Source organism: Vanessa tameamea, chromosome 21 (genome assembly GCF_037043105.1).
Source record: "Vanessa tameamea isolate UH-Manoa-2023 chromosome 21, ilVanTame1 primary haplotype, whole genome shotgun sequence".
Taxonomy (NCBI): Eukaryota; Metazoa; Arthropoda; class Insecta; order Lepidoptera; family Nymphalidae; genus Vanessa; species Vanessa tameamea.
This window is the reverse complement of record NC_087329.1, coordinates 9,655,696-9,676,895: the sequence shown is the minus strand read 5'-3', so window position 1 is coordinate 9,676,895 and position 21,200 is coordinate 9,655,696. Positions and strand designations below refer to the sequence as shown.

General features: G+C 34.5%; 2 protein-coding genes and 1 long non-coding RNA gene across 3 annotated transcripts in view; all 3 read left to right on the top strand.

Moving 5' to 3' along the window:
- Nucleotides 1-21,200, top strand: part of LOC135193918 (uncharacterized) — a 569,995-nt gene that overhangs the window by 353,336 nt on the left and 195,459 nt on the right. The gene's annotated exons all lie outside the window — the stretch shown is intronic.
- LOC113395575 (uncharacterized) overlaps nucleotides 1-21,200 on the top strand; it is a 333,619-nt gene that overhangs the window by 145,275 nt on the left and 167,144 nt on the right. The gene's annotated exons all lie outside the window — the stretch shown is intronic.
- Nucleotides 1,239-19,621, top strand: LOC113402323 (gustatory receptor for sugar taste 43a-like). The gene is made up of 11 exons (XM_064218377.1): nucleotides 1,239-1,315; nucleotides 10,445-10,563; nucleotides 11,851-11,965; nucleotides 12,695-12,888; nucleotides 13,515-13,662; nucleotides 14,288-14,443; nucleotides 15,023-15,163; nucleotides 15,771-15,956; nucleotides 17,027-17,136; nucleotides 18,493-18,654; nucleotides 19,411-19,621. The coding sequence occupies exons 1-11, from the start codon at nucleotides 1,312-1,314 to the stop codon at nucleotides 19,471-19,473; spliced, it is 1,398 nt and encodes a 465-aa protein (XP_064074447.1). The 5' UTR covers nucleotides 1,239-1,311; the 3' UTR covers nucleotides 19,474-19,621.

The following is a 21,200-nucleotide window of genomic DNA, read 5'->3' as shown; positions in this document are numbered from 1 at the left end:
CTGCGCCTCAACTCATTTTGGTCAGAAGCTCATAAGTGTAGTTATGTACAGTAATATAGCATAAAATAGCAAGACTGAGAACAATATTGAGCTATTGTGTCAAAATATAATAATTGAATAATTTAACTATATATCTTAAAATGCCATTTCATATGAGAGCGGGTTTTACAAAATTTCCGAAAATATGCCCAAAAAAGGCAATAGATCTCAGTCATAAAGGATGCGCTATGAACACTATTATTTATATTTCTAGTAGTAGGCAGGAGCTTTGGAAAAATTACGATTCAACAGTGTCGGAACTAATTGAATACACTACATTTCAAAATTAATTTATTTCAATACTGTAGACATTGCCATATTGTATCGCACCATTGGTTAGTGAGTATAACTTTACTCAATAAACATTCCATCTAACACTAGTTTATGAGATAAGCGCTTTGAAAGATATATGCGGGGAATATGCAGCTTTAAATATAGATGATACAAAATACCACATAAAAATGCCATCATTTTTCAACACCCACTTATAACACAATTCTACATCAAGACTAAATACTCTTTTGTTCCGGTTTCATTCGCCAGGAAACCTAAATCGGATGGAATTCTGTCACACGTGAATTCACAATCCACCATACTGCGTGGTGCTAAAACTATTCATTAAGAGTAGTATACTTGGTGGTAGGACTTCTTGCTAGCTCGTCGATTTAGGTACCACATACCGATCGGATGGTCTACCGCCGAACAACAACACATAGAATTGTAGGGTTCTGGTTTAAAGTGCGAGTGAACCAGGGAAATAACAGACACAAGGAAAATAACAGCTTAGTTATCAAAGTTGGTAGTGCATTGGTGATGTAAGGAATGATTAATATTTCGTATCATTTTACATGCAAAAAATCTCCGAGCGTCCTAATTAGGTAAATATGTATTAGTATATATTATTAAAATATACCTACCTACCTACATTCACATAAATAAAAAATCTATTTTTCCTTCTATAAATTTCAATGAACTGCTTCAACAAGCGATCAAGATGTTTACTGCAAAAATAACGAATAGATCTTCGATCACAACTTTAGTAAGCTTTCCGTTCGACTCAGATCTCCACGCATTTTCTGTTACCCTGGTACTTTTTAACACGCGGCGTATTGTATAGTGATTTTTTTTTAAATTAAATTAAAAATAAATTAAAAGTACAATTAAATAAAGATGTGACAAATATGCCCAAAATTTCTATTTAATAAACAAAATTAATTCAGATTAATGCAAAATTGAATTTTTTTCTTGTTATTGCAACATTGGGCAGATTTAATGGGTAAGTATTAAAATATCACGCGCCACCATTGTTTAATGACTATTATTATTAATAAATAGGTATTATATATATTAAATATAAACGAAGTAACACTCATCACGAAAGACTTAAATTTAGTATAGTTACTCTTTTTGCGACGTACACATTCACTAAGAAAGGAAATTTTGGAATTTTTTTCTTCAAAGGCATGAATACCTTCGAATGAATTTTACTCGTACCAAGGCAAGACGGAGACTTAGTGAATAATTATATGTGAAGTATTCTTTTAAGATAAGGACTGACCTTGTTAAGGAATAGAATTCGAAGCTTATTTCACTTTGATATTCTAAAACTAGTAAACTATTTTAAACCGGTGAAGATTTCTATTTGGATTGGAGCTGATATTAATTTTGAAAAAGTTTAACTTATATATTTTTAGTATATATTCGTAATTCATAACAATTTTACTTGATGGTAGGGCTTCGTGCAAGCCCATCTGGGTAGGTACCACCCACACATTATATATTCAACCGCCAAACTACAGTACTCAGTATTGTTGCGTTCCAGTTTGAAAGGTTAGTGAGCCAGTGTAACTACAGGCACAAAGGTATATAACATCTTAGTTCCGAAGATTGGTGACGCATTGGCGATGTAAGGAATTAATATTTCTTACAGTGCCATTGTCTATGGGCGGTGGTGACCACTTACCACCAGGTGGCCCATGTGGTCGTCCGCAAACCTATGCCATAAAAAATATTAACACACCAACTATTTATTATACAGATTTACCCATTGTTTATTTCATGGAATAAATTTGATTACGTACACAATGCAAATAAAATAATATTTATCCAAGGAATCTATTGGTACGTCTATTTCAAAACTATTTGATGAAATACGTCAAACTTTGATGTATTAGGCGTACATTCAAATACGTAAACAGCTGAGTGCGATAATATTAAATAGGGATTGATCAACCTAATATAAATACAATTTAAGATTGAGTACAAAATCTAAATCAAAATATTCTTTATTGAAATAGACTCGTAAAGCACTATTGTATCATCATTCTGTTCAAATGTAAAGCAACCACTGCTTCGGAAAGCTTCGATTCCACCAAGAGGAACCGGTAAGAAACTTACTACTAAATTTGTATTTATAATTCATCTCGTGCTCGGTGATGAAGGAAATTATCACGAGGGAACCTGCATGAGTCTAATTTCAATGAAATTCTGCCATATGTACTCGTATATCCCAACCCGAGTTGGATCAGCGTGGTGGAGTACGTTTAAATCGAGAAGGATTTTCAAAAAGAGGAGGTGGCTTTAGCAGTTTGACATTAAAAGACTTTACGTAACTTTTTATCTGTACCAATAAATAAGAAATTTTTATTTGTTTAACGTTTAATTGATAAATCACCTAAACCGATATACGTAAAACCTTTACCAGAAGATGCAGAACATTTTGGAGAATGTTTTAGTATATAATATTGATATATAAGTAGCTACGCTTCGCAGATCAGTTCTACTCTATTTATATTTCGACTATTTACGTAACAAGCGTGAATATCACGTTCTTGTATGATATACCAATTATTCCAGCCCCATTTTAGGTTAAAACAGTGCGTGTGTATGTTTTACAAACATTTATTTAATTAATTTCTGATATCAATCCACTTTTATTAACCATGACCTGATTCTACACCTAGAATTGATTTCAGACAGTGGAATTCCTCACCGGTCAACAACATAGACGTAAAATTTAGTATATTAAATGTGGTTTTGTTTTTTATCATTAAATTAATTTATTCTCTTCCATATATATTTGTAGTCATAACCTCAGCATCTCTCGTCTCATGTTATCCTATTGAAGTCATTTATTTTACATTCGGTCTTCCTCTTGTCCCTTGAGCCTGAAGTAACACTGGCTCACTCGTATAAATTACCGCAACAAATTACCGCTTGGCGGTAGAATATATGATAAGTGGGTGGTACCAACCCAGAAGTGCTTGCACAAGTCCTACCAGCAAGTAAATTAGTCTCGTAATATAAGTATTTTAAAAAATGGCCCGCAACAGATTCTTCTCAATTATATATTTTACATACTTAATAATGTTTTTATTTTTCAATTAAAGCTGTTGTGTATAAACTCATAATATGTTTGTTAACAGGATGACGTGAGTATACCACGTTTAAACCGACTTCACCATCACGCTTACCTCAGATTAGGACCGTGTTAGATATGCCATAGAAAAATTCACGCAATCTACTCGGTGGTAGGGCTTAAGCAAACCCTTCTGGATTGGTACCACACATTATACCGTCCGTCAAACAGCAATACTTGGTATTGTCTTGTTTCGGTTTAAAGGGTGAGTTTACCACTGTCTCCAGGCACAAGGGACATACATATTAATTTTTAAAGTTAGTGGATCATTAATAATGAAAGAAATGGTGAATATTTTTTTAACATCTCCAATATCTACCATCGGGTGGAACATTTGTTCACCCATATACCTATTACTAACAAAAATAACATATAAAAATCTTTACAACCAAGGTTTGAACCTAGCACAAATCGGTAATTAACAAGTTACTAATAATCTTATATTGGATAAAAATATTTGGATTGAATTGTTTAGTAAGGAAAAGGATATTACCTAGATACGGCAGAAAATTGTTGAGTTAAGTGACTCGAAGACATATTCTCCAGTTCATTCCACAATCAAAATCTTGCTTCTCGCTACAGCCCTGTTTTGTACAAATCCATCTTATATATATTTAAATATTACTATAATAGGTAAAAATTGTTATAAAAACTAGGGATATATATCTTAGTTTCCATGATAAAATTATCAAAAGCAAACTATAAATAAATACACACTTGAAATTAACCCTAACAAGCTGTATTGAATGATTTTATCATGAGATAAATTAGATTTAAACTTCGAATCGTTTCAAAATTAGGATCTACCGAGAAAAACAAAAAATCCAGTAGTCACTTTTTTATAAAACAATCAACGATTACCATATCCAAGAATTTCACATCACGATAATCTGGAGCGGAATAATGTGTCTTAATGTTTAATGTGTTTGTTATAAGCCTTTTTATTTATAAGTACTATACATATAAAATGTTAACAGGGTTTAAACTTTTCGCAAGTATTTGAAGTGGCAAGAAGGTACGTATCATCAAGTAGGTTGTTTAGCAGCCTTACTTAAATATGACAATAAAAACATTTGCGTACAACTTCTATAGTATTCTTTCATCTGTGACATTTAAACATTTGTAGAAAATATCGATTAAATGATCATCGACTATTAAAATTATCATAGTATATTCGAACGTAAATGAAATTGTTCGAACGTATAATGTAACGTATTTATTTATTAAAAAATAGTTGCCAATTATAATTCAAATCATAAACTACCCAGAAGTAATGAAGACGCTGCCCAGATTGGAGGCTTTAATATTTCTAAATATTGACTACTTAGTCAGGTGTTTCGTGGGTTGTTTCTTTCTGTGATTTGTCATCATGGCTATCTCCGTGACCAAAATATTTGTGTGTCAAAAATCCAAGAACAAATTTTATTCATGATAAGACTTCATAAAAACTCTGGATCTAATGATCACCCTGTCATGAGATCTACTACCTACCACCAAACATTACCTTGATACACTTTGTGTCACTTTGTTTTGTTTATTTGAAGAGTGAGCCAGTGTATCTATGAGAGGTGGTGACCATTTACCATCAGTTGGCCGATAATTACCCGTCAGCTTCCTAAAAAAATTAAATTAAAAAACACAATAAAAAGTAACAAAATGTCCATCGAGGTAATCTCACGTCCATTAAACTCTATATTCACAAAACTATAAGCAATTCAGTAATGTTTTAACTTGGTTTTTACTCTAATGGAAATATAATTCAGTATTCTTAATGTTATAATGTTTCTTTTTAAATCGGACGAGACTCGAAAAAAAACCATAGATCGTCCACGACGCACTTGAAATATATATAAATACGTTTTATGATAATACATTAAAGGTACCGGTATGATACATTATAATGGACCCATGTCGCCTAAAATGCTAACTTTGCGAAGACAGATATATTCTGGTGAGTTGACTTGAAAATCCATATAAATATATAGTTTCCACAGCTTCGCCCACGTATAGGGGACAGGTGGACGAGACACCAGGTCGTATTCTTTACGCCTGACATTTTACACAGTGTTAAGTTTTACATGTGCAGTTAAGTATTTACATTACATTACATTAACAGCCTGTAAATTTCCCACTGCTGGGTTAGCGCCTCCTCTCCCTTTGAGGAGAAGGTGTGGAGCATATTCCACCACGCTACTCCAATGCGGATTGGTGGAATACACATGTGGCAGAATTTCGTTGAAATTGCATGCAATAGAGCTACATATACGAGTTTTAAATAGGAAAGTTTTTACATACGACTTTTTGCTTTCAGCAACAGTATACATTGATAATTATATAATTATTAGGGCAATTTATGCTAAGTGTGCCACAATGATATTGAAACAAGGCGTGGCTGCCATCAAAAATGAATTAAGTATGTTTTTCAGGAAGAACACACATTAATAAAGTTCTACCAAATTATAATCTCACTTCTGACTTGTAGCCAACAGTATAACTAAAACAGACTACGCTCTTTGTAGTGAATGAAAATGAATTAATGAATGAAACAAAATTTTGTATTCAATAATACTTAATATAAATCAAGATGGATCAGTGTCTAGAACATAAAAATGTAAATCGGAAATTGCGGATTGAAACCCGAAGTACAGTTTTCACGTGCTTAAGTTGTGTTTATAAAAGTGAAGAAAACATCGTAGGCAAACCTGCAAGTGTTGGATGAAATTTTGCCACATATACAGGGTTATTGGTAATTCAACGTATTCTCGTTAGGAGGTGATAGGGGTGACTATTTGCGATAATTTAACCCCCATATGCATAATGCAAAAGTGAATAATTTTTGAGTTATCGCGTTTTTTAGATTTTTTCAAAATAAGTATCAGAAGGAATCAGGTTATCTTCTTGTTTACCTCACTTATAAATGGGTGGAAGCCGTTGAGAGAAACGGGGAGGCATTAGCAGCCAGTCTCGACATAGCGAAGGCCTTCGATCGCGTGTGGCACAAAGCACTTCTTTCGAAGCTTCCTTCCTATGGGCTTTCCGGGAAATTATGCAATTGGATTACCAGCTTTTTGGAAGATCGGAGCATCAAGCTCGTTATCGACGGTGCATGCTCCGACTTAAAATGTGTCAATGCTGATATTCCACAAGGCTGCGTTCTATCACCCACTCTGTTTCTTCTGCATATCAATGACTTGTTGCAAATCAGTAACATTCACTGCTATGCAGAGGACAGCACCGTAGACACCCCATACACCGGCCGTGCTAATATTTCTCGGGAAAACGTCAACGAAAACCGGAACAAACTTGTGTCTGAAATCGAGTCTTCATTAAACAAAGTCTCGAACTGGGGCCGGCTAAGCCTAGTCCATTTCAACCCCAAAAAGACGCAAGTTTGCGCGTTAACTGCTAAAAAAACACCATTTGTCGTATCTCCACGATTTAAGAACATTCCGTTAGCCGCCACAGCTACTATCGGAATACTTGGCGTCGATATTTCGAGCCTCGTTCAGTTCCGCGATCTATTGGAAGGCAAAGCCAAATTGGCATCGAAAAAGCTCGGTGTGCTCGAATCGAAAAAGCAAGGCAAGACAGTATTTCACGGCGGCCTATCGTCTAAGACTTTACAAAGCGCAAATTCGGCCTCACATGGAGTACTGCTCTCACCTCTTGGCGGATGCTCCCCAGTACCAGCTCCTTCCATTTGACCGTATCCAACTTAGAGCGGCTCGAATTATCGATGATCAAACCCTTCCGATCTACTTGATCCTTTGGCTTTGCGTAGAGATGTTGGATCACTCTGCATCTTCTACCGAATTTTTCACCGGGAATGTTCCGAGGAATTGTTTGGAATAATCTCGTTAAAATTCTAAGTTTCACCCACACTACTTAGATGTCCGAAAATCCACAACAGCGCGATTTTTAAGACATTTTCTGCCTCGCACAACCACTCTGTGGAACCAGCTTTCGCCGGCGATTTTTCCGAACCGATACGACTTGGGAACCTTCAAGAAAAGAGCGTACTCCTTCCTTAAAGGCCGGCAACGCATCTGCCCCCCGGTGTTGCAGATGTCCATGGACGGTGGTAGTCATTTTCCATCAGTTGATCCTACTCGTTTGCCACATAAAAAAAGAAAAAAATCTCCTAACATAAAAAATGACGGGAAACATGATTAACCTATATACGAAATTTCAACCACTATTTCAAACCTTAGAGGTAGAATATCCAGAAACGCTTAAATACATATCTACTCATTTCTCATCAGTAGCCCAAAAATAAAGATTAATGCTTATAACTTTGAAAATGACGGAATTCCAGACTAACCTATATAAGAAATTTCAACCCCTATTACAACCCTTAGGGGTAGAATATGCAGAAACGCTTAAATACATATCTACTCATTTCTAATATAGTAGCCCAAAAATAAAAATTCATTTTTCTAACTTAAAAATGACGGACTTCCATACAAATTTTCAACCCTTATTTCACCCTCTTCGGGGTAGAATATGCAGAAACGCTTAAATAAGTATCTCAAAAGTAAATCTTCATGTTTCTACTTTAAAAAAATTACGGACTTCCATACTAACTTTCAACTCCTTATTTCATCCCCTTAGAGGTAGTATATCCAGAAATGCTAAGATACTTATTTACTTACTTTTAATCATTATTCAAAAATTAAGTTTCGTGTTTCTACCCTAAAAACTAACGGATTTCCATACAAATTTTCAACCCTTATTTCACCCTCTTAGGCGTAGAATATGCAGAAACGCTTAAAGACGTATCTACACATTTTGAACCATTATCCACAAAATGAAGTTTCGTGTTTCGAACTTCAAAAATAACGGTCTTCTATACAATTTTTCAACCCTTATTTCACCCACTTAGGGGTAGAATATCCAGAAGCGCTTAAATACTTATCTACTCATTTATTATCAATAGTCACAAAATGAAGCTTCATGTTTCTACCTTAATAAATGACGGACTTCCATACTAACTTTTAACCCTTATTTCACCCCGCTAGGGATAAAATATGCAGAAATGAATAAATATATATCTACTGATTTCTAATCAGTATCCCAAAGATAATGTTTCATGTTTCTAACTTCAAAAATGGCGGACTCCCAGACTAACCTATATACGAAATGGCTATCCCTATTTCACCCCTTAGGGCTAGAATATCCAAAAACGCTTAAATATGTATTTACTTATTTTTAATCAGTATCCGAAAAATAGAGTTTCATGTTTCTTAAAAAAATTACGGTATTCCCTACAAACTTCCAATCCTTATTTCACCCCTTTAAGGGTAAAAATCCAGAAACGCTTAAATAGATATCTACTCATTTTTAATCAGTAACTCGAAAATTAGGTTTCATGTTTCTAACTTAAAAAATGACGGACTTCCATACAAACGTCCGACCCCTATTTCACCCCCTTAGGGGTTGAATTGCCAAAATTCCTTTCTTAGTGGGTGTCTCTTCAATAAAACGATCCTACTCACCGAATTTCAAGGCCCTAACTTTAATAGTTTACGCTCGGCGATGATGAATCAGTCAGTTAGGACTTGTTATTTTATTTATATAGAAGATATTATTTTATTTAAATCAAATCATCGACCTAACTCATGGGAAATACAATCATATTTTTCTAGAAATAAATGTTTATGACCTTAACTAAAGCACAATTCACCATTTTTTACTTCATACCAAATATCATGGAAAACTATCGGTTAGACAAAGGTTGTTTATAATTCTTTTTAACGTGTCAATGTGTCCGATAACAAGTGTTTGAATTAATCACACTTAGCTATTATATTATATATAGCAGATTTAATTATCGCCCCGTTTACGATAAAAACTACGTTTGTACGAACACAGATGGTTCACGAGGATGCAATTAAAAAGTTTCAATTAGTTGTAAAACTGACAGATAACACCCTAATGAGTTTTTATTATACGACACTTGTATTGAAACTTGTTTATTACTTTTAATACCATACTTATGAAGCGGGAAAACCTTTGAAGCTCGAACAGATGTGTGGAAAAAGACCGCTTTGGAAAATCATTGGACAATCAATGGTAGGGCTTTGTATCTGCCTGTGAGATGTCTTGTTTAATAAAATTAATAATAGATTGGAACCCGCGATCTCTTCGGTTTAAATCCATGTGTATAGAACACACTGCACAAATTATTTTCTATCATCATCTATCATGTTCATTTAAGTTAAATTTGAATTTATAATTTTAATATTTTGATACTTAGTTTTTTCTTCACAATTTGTGATATAAATATAAATAAATATTGGTCAACATCACATACATTACTCTGATCCCAATGTAAGTAGCTGAAGGACTTGTGTTATGGGAAATCAGAAGTAACGACGGTACCACAAATACCCAGACCCAAGACAACATAGAAAATTAATGAACATTTTCTACATCGACTCGGCCGGGAATCGAACCCGGGACCTCAGAGTAGCGTACCCATGAAAATCGGTGTACACACTACTCGACCACGGAGGTCGTCGTGTGATACTGTGAAACTTTTTTTTTTTTATATATTTATAGCAAGTTGACTTTATTTAATAAATAGAGTGCTGTTTATATTCTTTTAATACAAAACGTATGAATATATTGGCCATGTTTATACCTGACCGCAGATCCGTCTTATTTGATTATCGTCGTATTTACCATGCCATCGTGTTTTGAGCGTGAGGGAGTCTCTACACTCTTTAGTGCACCTGTGTTTGCACGTTTACTTGTGCATTATAATATTGTGTCCCGTGTAGCTGGCTGGCCTCTCTTGAGATGAGCTACCATGACTGAAATCCGTCAGGACGACATAATCAAAAAGATTCGCGCTAGGTATATTGAAATTCTCGTCAATTCCCGTTTGTTTGTACGTACATACGTCATAATCGTATCGATTTTGAATTTAAGTACTATATATTTTCATATATTCTAATGATTTTAAATATTTTAATTTGTCTTCAGGTGCAGAATCAGATAAAGGTGATGGCGATGCCGCCGCAGTTCCAACTGATTCAGACTTGGGAATAGAAGGCAGGGTTATGCACTGCGTCGTAGGAGGGGCACACGCTTTTATATTAAGAGTAATTTTTTAGTTAATTGGTGATGTAGACCTTTTTATTATGTAACGTCGCTATCATCAATCTATTAATAATTAAGTACTTCAAAAATCTTCGTACTTTCCGAATTGAGTAACGAAAAAAAAGAGTAACTACTGAGTTTCTTGCCGGTTCTTCTCGGTAGAATCTACATTCAATGACGATTCAAAAGTGCTTGAATAAAGTATATTTTGATTTTGATTTTGATTGAGCACGTACTAATATAAGGTAAACGCAAGTATTGATTTGTGTTGCAGTTTAATGTCGTGGCTAAAGCCCTATTATATATACATCATGGTTGTCAACGCTTTGGTTTCAAAATCTAAGTCTAAATAAGTATGGCATACAAATAAATAGTTTTTTCTATAAAGATTATGAAAAATCGTTCCGAAAGTTCCATCTGAAATATATCAGCCCATTTTCCAAGTTTTTATCTTTGTAATAATTTAAGCAAAAGGTGTATAAAATGTAAGCTATGTTTTAATCAATAACACATTGACACCTAACAATAACATGTCGAAGTTCGCGTGCAAATGATAATATTTTATCAGCTTTAGATAAATATTGATTTAGACCTAAAACAGCACTCTACACTTATTTCTTATTGTGATTTAAGTTGATTACTATCAATACATGATTCACTTCAAATTAAAGCTGATATTTGCTTTGTTTAATTCTACAAATTTTAAGTACTTTTTGGATAATACTCGAAGCTTTTGGAGATCAAAATATAAAACTTATGATTCCCTATTCAAGTAGAATTTTACGTTTAAATTACTTAACAATATTCAAATAAATATAGAACTAGTACTCATTAAACCTTTCACTATTATAAGCAGAAAAAAGATGAAAAGTTTCATGATAACAACCCAAAAAAAAAAGGTCACTGCATTGTAAATGATCACCAATACTTATAGATAGTGGCTCTGTAATAAATATGATTCCAATAAGCTGCCAAATATGGGAGCTCCCCATATCTTAATGCAAGCCACAGTTTACCCAAGAGCCTAGGAGTTACGAGTAGTGTTTACACTACCTTACCTCGTAAAACTCGTAAAGTTGCTGGTCCTGCAACTGAAATGCTTACAGTCGTGTCAATTTTGAGGTCCCGTAGGATTATGAGAGAATAGTGTACACTTATGTTTGCACACAACCCTGTGCACTATATGTCATACGAAGTTGGCTAGTCTTGTAAGAATATGTCCTAGAAAAAAACAGTCAGGTTTAGAGTCAAAAGTTTTTGAAAAAAAATTTGATCATTTTTCTTTTTAGATATCAAGTTTCTTCGGTCTCGCACCGCTACGGTTCGAGTCTAGAAGTAATGGATTTTCTGTTGGATTATCGAACGCTATGTGCATTTACAGCTATATCTTAGTTACAATTCTGGGTAAGAAACACTTGGAAATTTCGATAAAATTAATTATACGAAACTATTTAATAACCTTCAAATCGTCTAGTTGATAATTTTAAACAAACTTGTGGTGATATTGAAAGTGAAGGAGAATATAATTAGAGCTCTGAACGATCAAACTCACATATACGTAAATAATGACTGCGTCGTAATATCGTTTTCGCTTCAAATACTCACACATATGCGACTTTGCCTGTAATAATTGTAACATTTTTTTATGGCATTGGTTGACGGACGAGCATATGGGCCACCTGATGGTAAGTGGTCACCACCGCCCATAAACAAAGGCGTAAGAAATATTAACCATTCCTTACATCACCTATGCGCCACCAACCTTGGGAACTAAAATGTTATGTCCCTTGTGCCTGTAATTATACTGGCTCACTCACCCTTCTAACCGGAACACAACAATACAGAGTACTCTTATTTGGCGGTAGAATATCAGAAGAGTGGCTGGTACATACCCAGACAGGCTTGCACAAAGCCCTACCACTAAGTAAACAAAACATTTAAAGAATCTCAATAAAGGGTCAAGGTCAAGGCTCATTTCACGAGTGACATATTAAACAACCTATTGCTATACTTAAATGTGCGTATAATATTAACATTGGCTTTTGGCTGACTATATTTTATTATTCAAAAGATGCGATTTTTCTGTGATATTGTAGTTTGGGATAATCGTAATTCGAATACTATTTCTTCTAGTGATATGTACAGTATTTGGACTGGTTGCCGAGATAAATGTAGGCGTGGAGCTGTCTGTGCGGATGTCATCAAGAATGTCACAATTTGTCTCCACTTGTGACGTGCTCGTCGTGGTCATAACTGCCGGCGCAGGAGTGTACGGAGCGCCGAAGAGAATGAGAAATATGCTCAAATTTATGGAGAGCGTCGCTTCCGTAAGTACCTAGACAATTTTCAAACGTTAGTCATAAATTTAAATGACAACCTTTCGAATCGATCCAGGCGATGACTCAACGAAGTAAGTAAAATATGTGATTTGAGATTTAAACTATCTGATAAGATGTTTAAAAAATTAGAGCAGCATTAGTTAACGCTTTGAAATGACAGTTCAAGATTTTTTTAAAGGCAGCCTCACATTAAAATTGGAGAAGAGGTGAGATCAGAGACAATATAATAATTACAATTAGCAAAGTCAATGTTAATACTTATTTAATTTCACTGCAAACGCTACTTGGTGGTAGATATTTGTAAATACCCGTCTGGGTGGATACCACCTACTTATCATATACTATAACGCAAAACATCAATGCTTACCGTTATTTTGTAGTTCAGTAGTGTAGTAAGCAGTTTCAAAAGGGAGTAATTATATCTACAGGCACAAGGGACAAACCATCTTCTTCTTCTTCTTTCTTCTTCTAAGGCCTGGCAATAATTTCTTACGGCGCTAATGTCTATGCGCAGTGGTGACCACTTACCATCAGGTGGCCTATTTGCCAGTCCATATAAATATTTCATAAAAGGACCAGGAGAACATGATTAAAAGGAAGTTATTTCCATTTAGGTGGACAACAGTATCGGTGCCCACTACTCGCTCGTAACGGAACGCAAACTATGCGCCATTCTACTAGCCATCCTCATCTTCTTCTCTGTGTTGATTGCGGATGACTTCTGCTTTTACGCATTGCAAGCAAAGAAAGTGGATAGACAATGTAAGTTACCGATTTTTCTTTAAGGGTACGTTTTTCCCTTGTACAAAGTTATAAGTTCAATTATTTATGCATTAAAAAAAAATAAAAAAATAATCTATATATGACTAGTTTGTTAGAGGCGCGTCGTAAGTTTTAGGTATAAAAATCCTCATGGAAGGATCCATGGGGTTAAAGCACACCAAGATTCATCAAAATCGGTCCAGTTGTTTAGCCGTGAATGCGTTATAGACAGACAGTCAGACTGAGGTACTTTCGCATTTATAATATTCATAAACATTGTTGCTAAATTACGCATGAGATCGCAATTTGAAACAAAAGCGAAAAATAAGACCCTAAAACCCTCCTGAGTTATTTCTCCAAGTATGGGCAAACAAAGAATCTCTATCTTTTTTCCCAATTTAATAATCCGATGGAATGGCAATCCGACATGACTGGAGAGAGATGAGGCCGCCAGCTTTACACGACGAAACACGATAGTGTCGCCTTACTAACTTGCTAATACGAGTAAGACCTGATTGGCGAACTTGAGATCTGCAGCGTAACAAACTAGTCACTAGACCATAGAGTCAGCATATGTATCAAATAACATGTACCTTAAAAAATAACTTACTTTCTTATATTCTAGGGGACGTGGTCACAAACTACATTGGTTTTTATCTCCTGTGGTACGTCGTGATGATACTGGAATTGCAGTTCGCTTTCACCGCTCTGTCCGTGCGTGCACGTTTTCAAGCCGTTAACGATGCGCTGTCATTAACTGCAAGACATATATCAGTACCAGGTAACAGTAACGACTTAAATATTCTACCGCTTCTAAGGCCTCTGCCTCGAGAATAGACTGGATCAGTTAAGAGTTTATACCATATGCTGGTCCATAACGTGGGATGATGCTTAAAATAAAATATGGATTTTTTTTAGGTAGACTGGCAAATGAGTCGTGTAATAGTAAGTGGTCACCACTGCCCATAGATATTGGTACTGTAAGAAATATTAATCATTTCTCATATCACCAATGCCCTACCAATTTTGGGAACTAAGTTTTTATGAAATCGAATTTAATTTTGTCAAAGTAGTATTTGAAGACAGTTTTTTTGCTAAAATTGATGTTATTATTAATAAATAAATACATATTTCTATAAATTATCTTGGTAAATCAATGAGTACTAACTCGGGTAGAGTATATAAAATACGTACGTAAATAATATGTATTAAATGCCCCATCATCCCAATTTTTTTATTGTTAAATTTGTATTTCCACAGACATGTATGCCGTGCCTTTGGTCTATCTTACTTTAATTTGTAATTTTTGTGTGTCTGCTGTATTTTATTACCAACTTTAAACTCCTTTATAATATTTCAGTTGAAAAGATTAAAGATCCAACGCCGCTGAACATCTTCGCTATACGAGTAGCCGCGGAGTCGCGTCGCTGCGCCAACAATGTCAGCTTGCTAGTAGACACAATGCCTGGGAAGGAACATGCTGTTATAATACGAAATACTGGTTAGTGATACATTAATAGTTGTTACTTGGTGGTAGGACTGGGCAGATACCACCCATTAACCAGATAAGGCTAAACAGCAATACTAAGTATGATTATGATCCAGATGGAAGCGTGATTGAGCCAATGTAACTTCAAGTCCAAGAGACAATCTTAGCTCAACATCTAAGCTCCTAAGATGGCGCAGTGGCGATTTACTGAATGGTTAATATTTCTTACAGCACTAATGTATGTTGACGGTATTGACCGCATAACATCAGGTGGTACAAATGTCCGATCACGTACCAATATTATAAAAAAAAATAGTAAAATTTATTGACGTAAGAAAATTTCAACGTTCTTTCTTTTTTAAATTGGCAATATACGATATAATAATTAATCATCCCTCATTGATGTGCCACCAACTTGAGATCTTGTTAATATATTATAATCCTTGTGCATGTAGTTACCCTGGCTCACAAACGAATCTAACCGGAATAAAATACAAAATAAATAAGTTAAAATTGTTTTTTTTTTTGCTTGTAAATGTGACCGAGAAGAACGGCTCGTAACATCTTTGTATACATTTATTAATATAGTGAAGAAGTAATAAAAACATATTTTTTCTAGTAAGCAAAGAGCCAAAGCTGGTGGTACCACCTTGTGAAGCGATCAGACGTCTAGCCTGCCTCCACGGCGCACTTTGCAACGTCGTGCACCGCATCGACAACAGCTACGGCCTACCGCTCATAGTGATCCTCATATCAACACTTTTGCACTTAATCGTGACACCGTACTTCCTTATTATGGAAATTAGTGAGCAAGATTGTATTTAATTATGTTTTGATTTTATTTAATAATGGTCCAAGGATTAGAAGACGTTAATTATAAACGTATATTGCGCAAACAAATGTGGGCAAGCACATCAGAATTTTCATGTGTTTATATGTGTGTCGTTGAATGATTCTAATACATGAGTATCCAACCAATTCACATTTGAACATCGATGTGGAATAAGCACTAAGCCATCTCCTTAAGATGAGAGGCGCCTTTGTCTAGCATTGGAGTTGTCCAGTATTTCCTTTATCCACTAAAATTCCGCTATTTACTGACATCCCGATTTAGACTGACACTACTAATTACTCTGTTATCTGATACCCGAGTATACCCGGGATCATATTGCATTTTATTATACTCTACATTTCGACTTTTATCCTCGGTAGTACAGGTCTGATGAACTTTAATTTTGTGTTACGCCCTTATGACCGATAACCATACAATTTTTCATAGGATACAAATATAACAACAAAATTCCCTTCTATAATAGGTTGCCTACCTTACGTACCGTCTTCCAAATGATAGTGTCGGAAAATGTTATTCTGTCGTGTGCTATTTTAGTTCTTTTAAACTATTTAGTGGTGGTGAGTTCTGTTGATGCAGATTCATCTGCGTGGGTATCTCTTACTTATAAATTATTTATTCTACCACCGTACATTAATACTCTGTACGTTTCGTTTAACGAATAAAAGGGCTATTGTTCAAGCTTCAACACTCCATCTATTGCTTAGGAAGGGTTTGAAATAGCTGACACGACTGCACGTCCTATGAGTCAGTTTGAGGAAGTTGAGAAAAAATCCGCTAGATGTCGTTTTTGGGATTAAGTCAAATATTAATTTAATAAATTAATATTAATACATAATATATAGATGATAACTTAAAATAAATATTAAAAAGCTGGAGGGACTCACTTGCTAAAACATTTAGTTAAGATTGAGAATAAATTTATTGTTTTATTTTTAATACCTATATATGTAAAAATTAAAAGAAATAAAATTGCAATAAAAGTTTAGTGTAGACATATTAATTATTGATTATTGTAATTACAGTCGTCTCGACACATCGGATACATTTCTTGGTCCTGCAGTTCTTGTGGTGTGCCACGCATATAATCCGGATGTTCGTTGTTGTGGAGCCTTGTCATTATACTATCACTGAGGTAAGTATTTCGTAACAGCTCGACAACATTAAATACTCTCTGATAAAGTTGAATAAATATATCGATGAGTTGAAACGTAGAAGAGGACAAATAAAAGATAGTTTCTGTGGAAGTTGGTACTTCTAAAACAGTGTGATAGGAAATAACATCTGCCTAAATTTTAGAAGGGGAAGAGACGGTAGAAGAACAATGCTGGAGAAATATAAAATATAACAGAATGTCCATATTTGGATACATGCTGATAACAATAATAGTAGCTGTTGGTAAACCGTATTTTTACAAAAATTAATGATACTGTTTTGACTTTCGAACTAGTATGAACCGTGTGTCAGAAATCTTCCAAAATTTTTGATGATGAAATTACATACGTAATTTCTAAATTTTTGAATAAAATAAGAATAAAAAAAACTAATTATAAAAAATATCTAAACTATACCTAATCTACGTTAATTCAAACATTGAGTGTGCGTTTGGGTTTATATACATGTGTGAGTGCTTCTTCTTCTGTATGCGTGTGATGTCTTTGGATGAGTGTAACATAAGTGTGTTCATTTACTTCATTTATCACAGAAATATCTTATACAAAGAGAACTGTGGAATAATTCATAAGATTATGTTTTCTGCACAGCAGTGTGACGTCACAACGATGATAGACACGTATCATATTTACTGGTTATTTTTGGCAACCTTGAACCCGATATACTAGGTGACAAGTTCTAAAACTGGTGGAAGCGACAGCTAGCCTGAACTGAATTGAAGATTCGTTCTATATATTGTTTCTCTAAAAACACACTCACTTTTAAGCGAAATTGTTTTAAGCTAATAAGCTTGACCTCTATTTATCTGTATTACGGAATCTTTCAATATGATTCTCATCATCTTCAAGATGTCTAGCGAACTTAAATATTGTACAGACTTGCTAATGATCGATGACAATATTATAATTTAATAGTTTTGTCCTAATATCTGAGCCGAGATGGCCCTTATTTAGAACGTGTGCATCTTAACCAATGATTGCGGGTTCAAACCCAGGCAAGCACCGCTGAATTTTCATGTGCTTAATTTGTGTTTATAAGGCATCTCGTGCTCAACGATGAAGGAAAACATCGTGAGGAAACCTGCATGTGTCTAATTTCAACGAAATTCTGTCACATGTGTATCCACCAAACCGCATTGGAGCAGCGTGGTGTAATATGTTCCAAACCATCTTTTCAAAGGGAGTGAAGGCCTTAACCCAGCAATGGGAAATTTACTGGCTGTTAATGTTATTTCGTAATATCCTGGCCAAGATCGCTAGGTTCGCCCTACTTACGTTTTTATTTTTTTAATTTAACATTTACATTTTACATGCACCAGGGTAAGAGGACTGAGGAGCTGGTTTGCCGCCTCATGACATCAACGCCGTCTACCGGCATGCTGCCGTCACGGCTGGAGCTCTTCTCGCGTCAACTGATGCTACAATCAGTCAGCTACAGTCCTATGGGAATGTGCACACTTGATAGACCCCTTGTGGCATCTGTAAGGTTTATTTTGATAACTGCTATTAATAATTTTAAATTATAGGCATACTTATATTGAAATATCTTCCTTTTTATGATAATGTGGATAGGCAAATAAGCCAACTGATGGTAAGTGGTCACCAATATAAATAGAGATTGGTTCTGTAAGAAATATTAACCATTCCTTACATCACCAATGCGCCACCAACCTCGGGAACTAAGATGTTACGCCCCTTGTGCCTGTAGTTACACTGGCTCATTCACCCTTCAAACCGGAACACAACAATACTAAGTACTGCTGTTTGGCGGTAGAATATCTGGTGAGTAAGTGGTACCTGCCCAAAGCCCTACCACCAAGAAATGTAACCAATGTATTTATTATTATAACAACTATTTATAAAAGGGTATAACTGTCAAAAATATGCATGTCAGAAATATCTAGTGGCTGTTTGGATAAGATATGTTGATCCAAATCAATGTTTCTGGTTCATATTTGGGAACTTTCCTGGGCATTTTTTCGCGTCGCATACGACGAATTAAAATTACAAATCGATATAAAAATTCATATATTTATGATACGATTGTAATTTAAATATTATCACGTTATTTAAATCGAAAAATTATTTTATTTTATAATTACGTTGATTATAGTTTCGTTATGTACTTTATCAGGTTATATAATGTCAATTATATATTTTCTTAATTTGTCTCAGATTGTTGTTAATATTTAAATTGTTCTCGCATTTTTTTATACTTATAATATTTGTTATTTCAGGTACTTGGAGCAGTGACCACATATCTAGTAATATTAATTCAATTCCAAAGATACGATGCCTGATTTGTAATAACAGTCATGACTTCACTGTGAACATTATTTTTATAAATTTGAATATCACCGGACTTGTACGAACCGTGCGTCAGAAGTCAGTTCCTTTTACTACAAACACTACGTTTTTTTTAATTTATGTTTTCTTGTTGTATAAAGTCCGCTATTTACTTTGGGGTCCTGTAATATAATTGGGATGTATGTTGTAATTATGAAATAAAACCGATCTCTTGTTTTTTCTTACAAGCAATTTTGAGTCGTCATTTTCAAATCCAGAAGATATTGCGATCGTATATTACAAGTAACCTTAGATTTACGTATTTCATGCAATTTGCTAATAGCTCAGATATATGGTACCCTACAAATGTTTCTCTATTTATAATACAATATTATTCTACTTAACTACTTAAATGCACTTAATTCTTACTTCCAAATTTCCGATAACGAATTCGTTGAAGTTTAAAACGCCACTTTTTCGCAAATCCGTGATGTCATGGATTACTCAATTCTCGATCAATGATATCGCGTCTGTTTGTTTATTTGGCTTTTGTCCTCTTGTGGTTCGAATAGGTTTGTTGATAAAATCATCATCCTCCTGCCCTCATCCCAATTTTACTTGGGGTCGGCGCAGCATGTCCTCTTCTTCCATACTTCTCTGTCGGACGTCATCTCACAAGTAACATTCTTTATGGAGTAATACGTCTTATTTGTCAATATTCTTTACCATTATTCTCATGCATCAGCCTTCTTCGTATCTGACGGTAAATATGAGTGTACATACCTATTTATAAAACTTCTCTCGTGAACACGCATCGTTTGATTTAACCTATATTGTGTTCCAAAGTGAAACGTTGACTTAAAAAATTATCACCAAATCTATATTTTAGCTTTAATTATACAAAGTAGTATTATATATAATTTATTGAGTTTATAATCAAATATCAATTTTTTTGTCTATAACTTGTTTTTATTTAATAAAAATCAATATAATTATAATATATATACATACATATTTTCTTCTATCTGTATCATTTGAAGTTTACAAACGTTATAAACGTGAAACTAACACCGGTTCGAAATCTAAATGAGTCGAATCAGCATAAAACTGAGCAATTTTATTGAAATTTATATTGGATTGAAAAAAAAACACACTTTTTTTTCAATCCGCAGATCGTTAATGTTTCCTGAATTACGAACCGACGGAATAATCTATATAAACTAAATCGTAGCTATGTAAAATCGGGACGAGTCGCCAGCTTTATATAAAGACAATGATTCCTTTTGTCTCTCGTCTGACAAACTTTTCAACATTACTGGAATCCGGAACTTTATTAGGCGACTATTTGGACAAAATGTAAATGCCCCAGAACTATCAGAATGAAGTGGCGTATAAATTAAGAGAACGGTTACTACCGGTCTTCGTAACTTGAACAGTTCGACTCAATGTTAGTTTAATTTGCAGCACATACGGACGAAGAAAATGATGTCATGAGAAAATATCCGAATAGACCATATATTGTCATTTCAAATCATACAACAAACCTATTTTCTCCTGTCAAAATCCTTAGTCAAAGAAAGATGTGTTATAAACGTAGCTGCTCCATAGTTGCTTACATTTATGAACGCTAAATTTCCAACATATTTAGAAGAACTGTCCAATTTCTAATAAGTTATTAACTTTGAGTGTACGATCGAGCTCATTGTCATATATTAAATATTACAATTGTTCTATTTTGATC

Coding starts and splice junctions, on each gene's coding strand:
- LOC113402323 (XM_064218377.1), top strand. Junction 14,444..15,022: donor AAGACATATATCAGTACCAG/GTAACAGTAACG, acceptor ATAATATTTCAG/TTGAAAAGATTAAAGATCCA. Junction 18,655..19,410: donor ATAGACCCCTTGTGGCATCT/GTAAGGTTTATT, acceptor TTGTTATTTCAG/GTACTTGGAGCAGTGACCAC.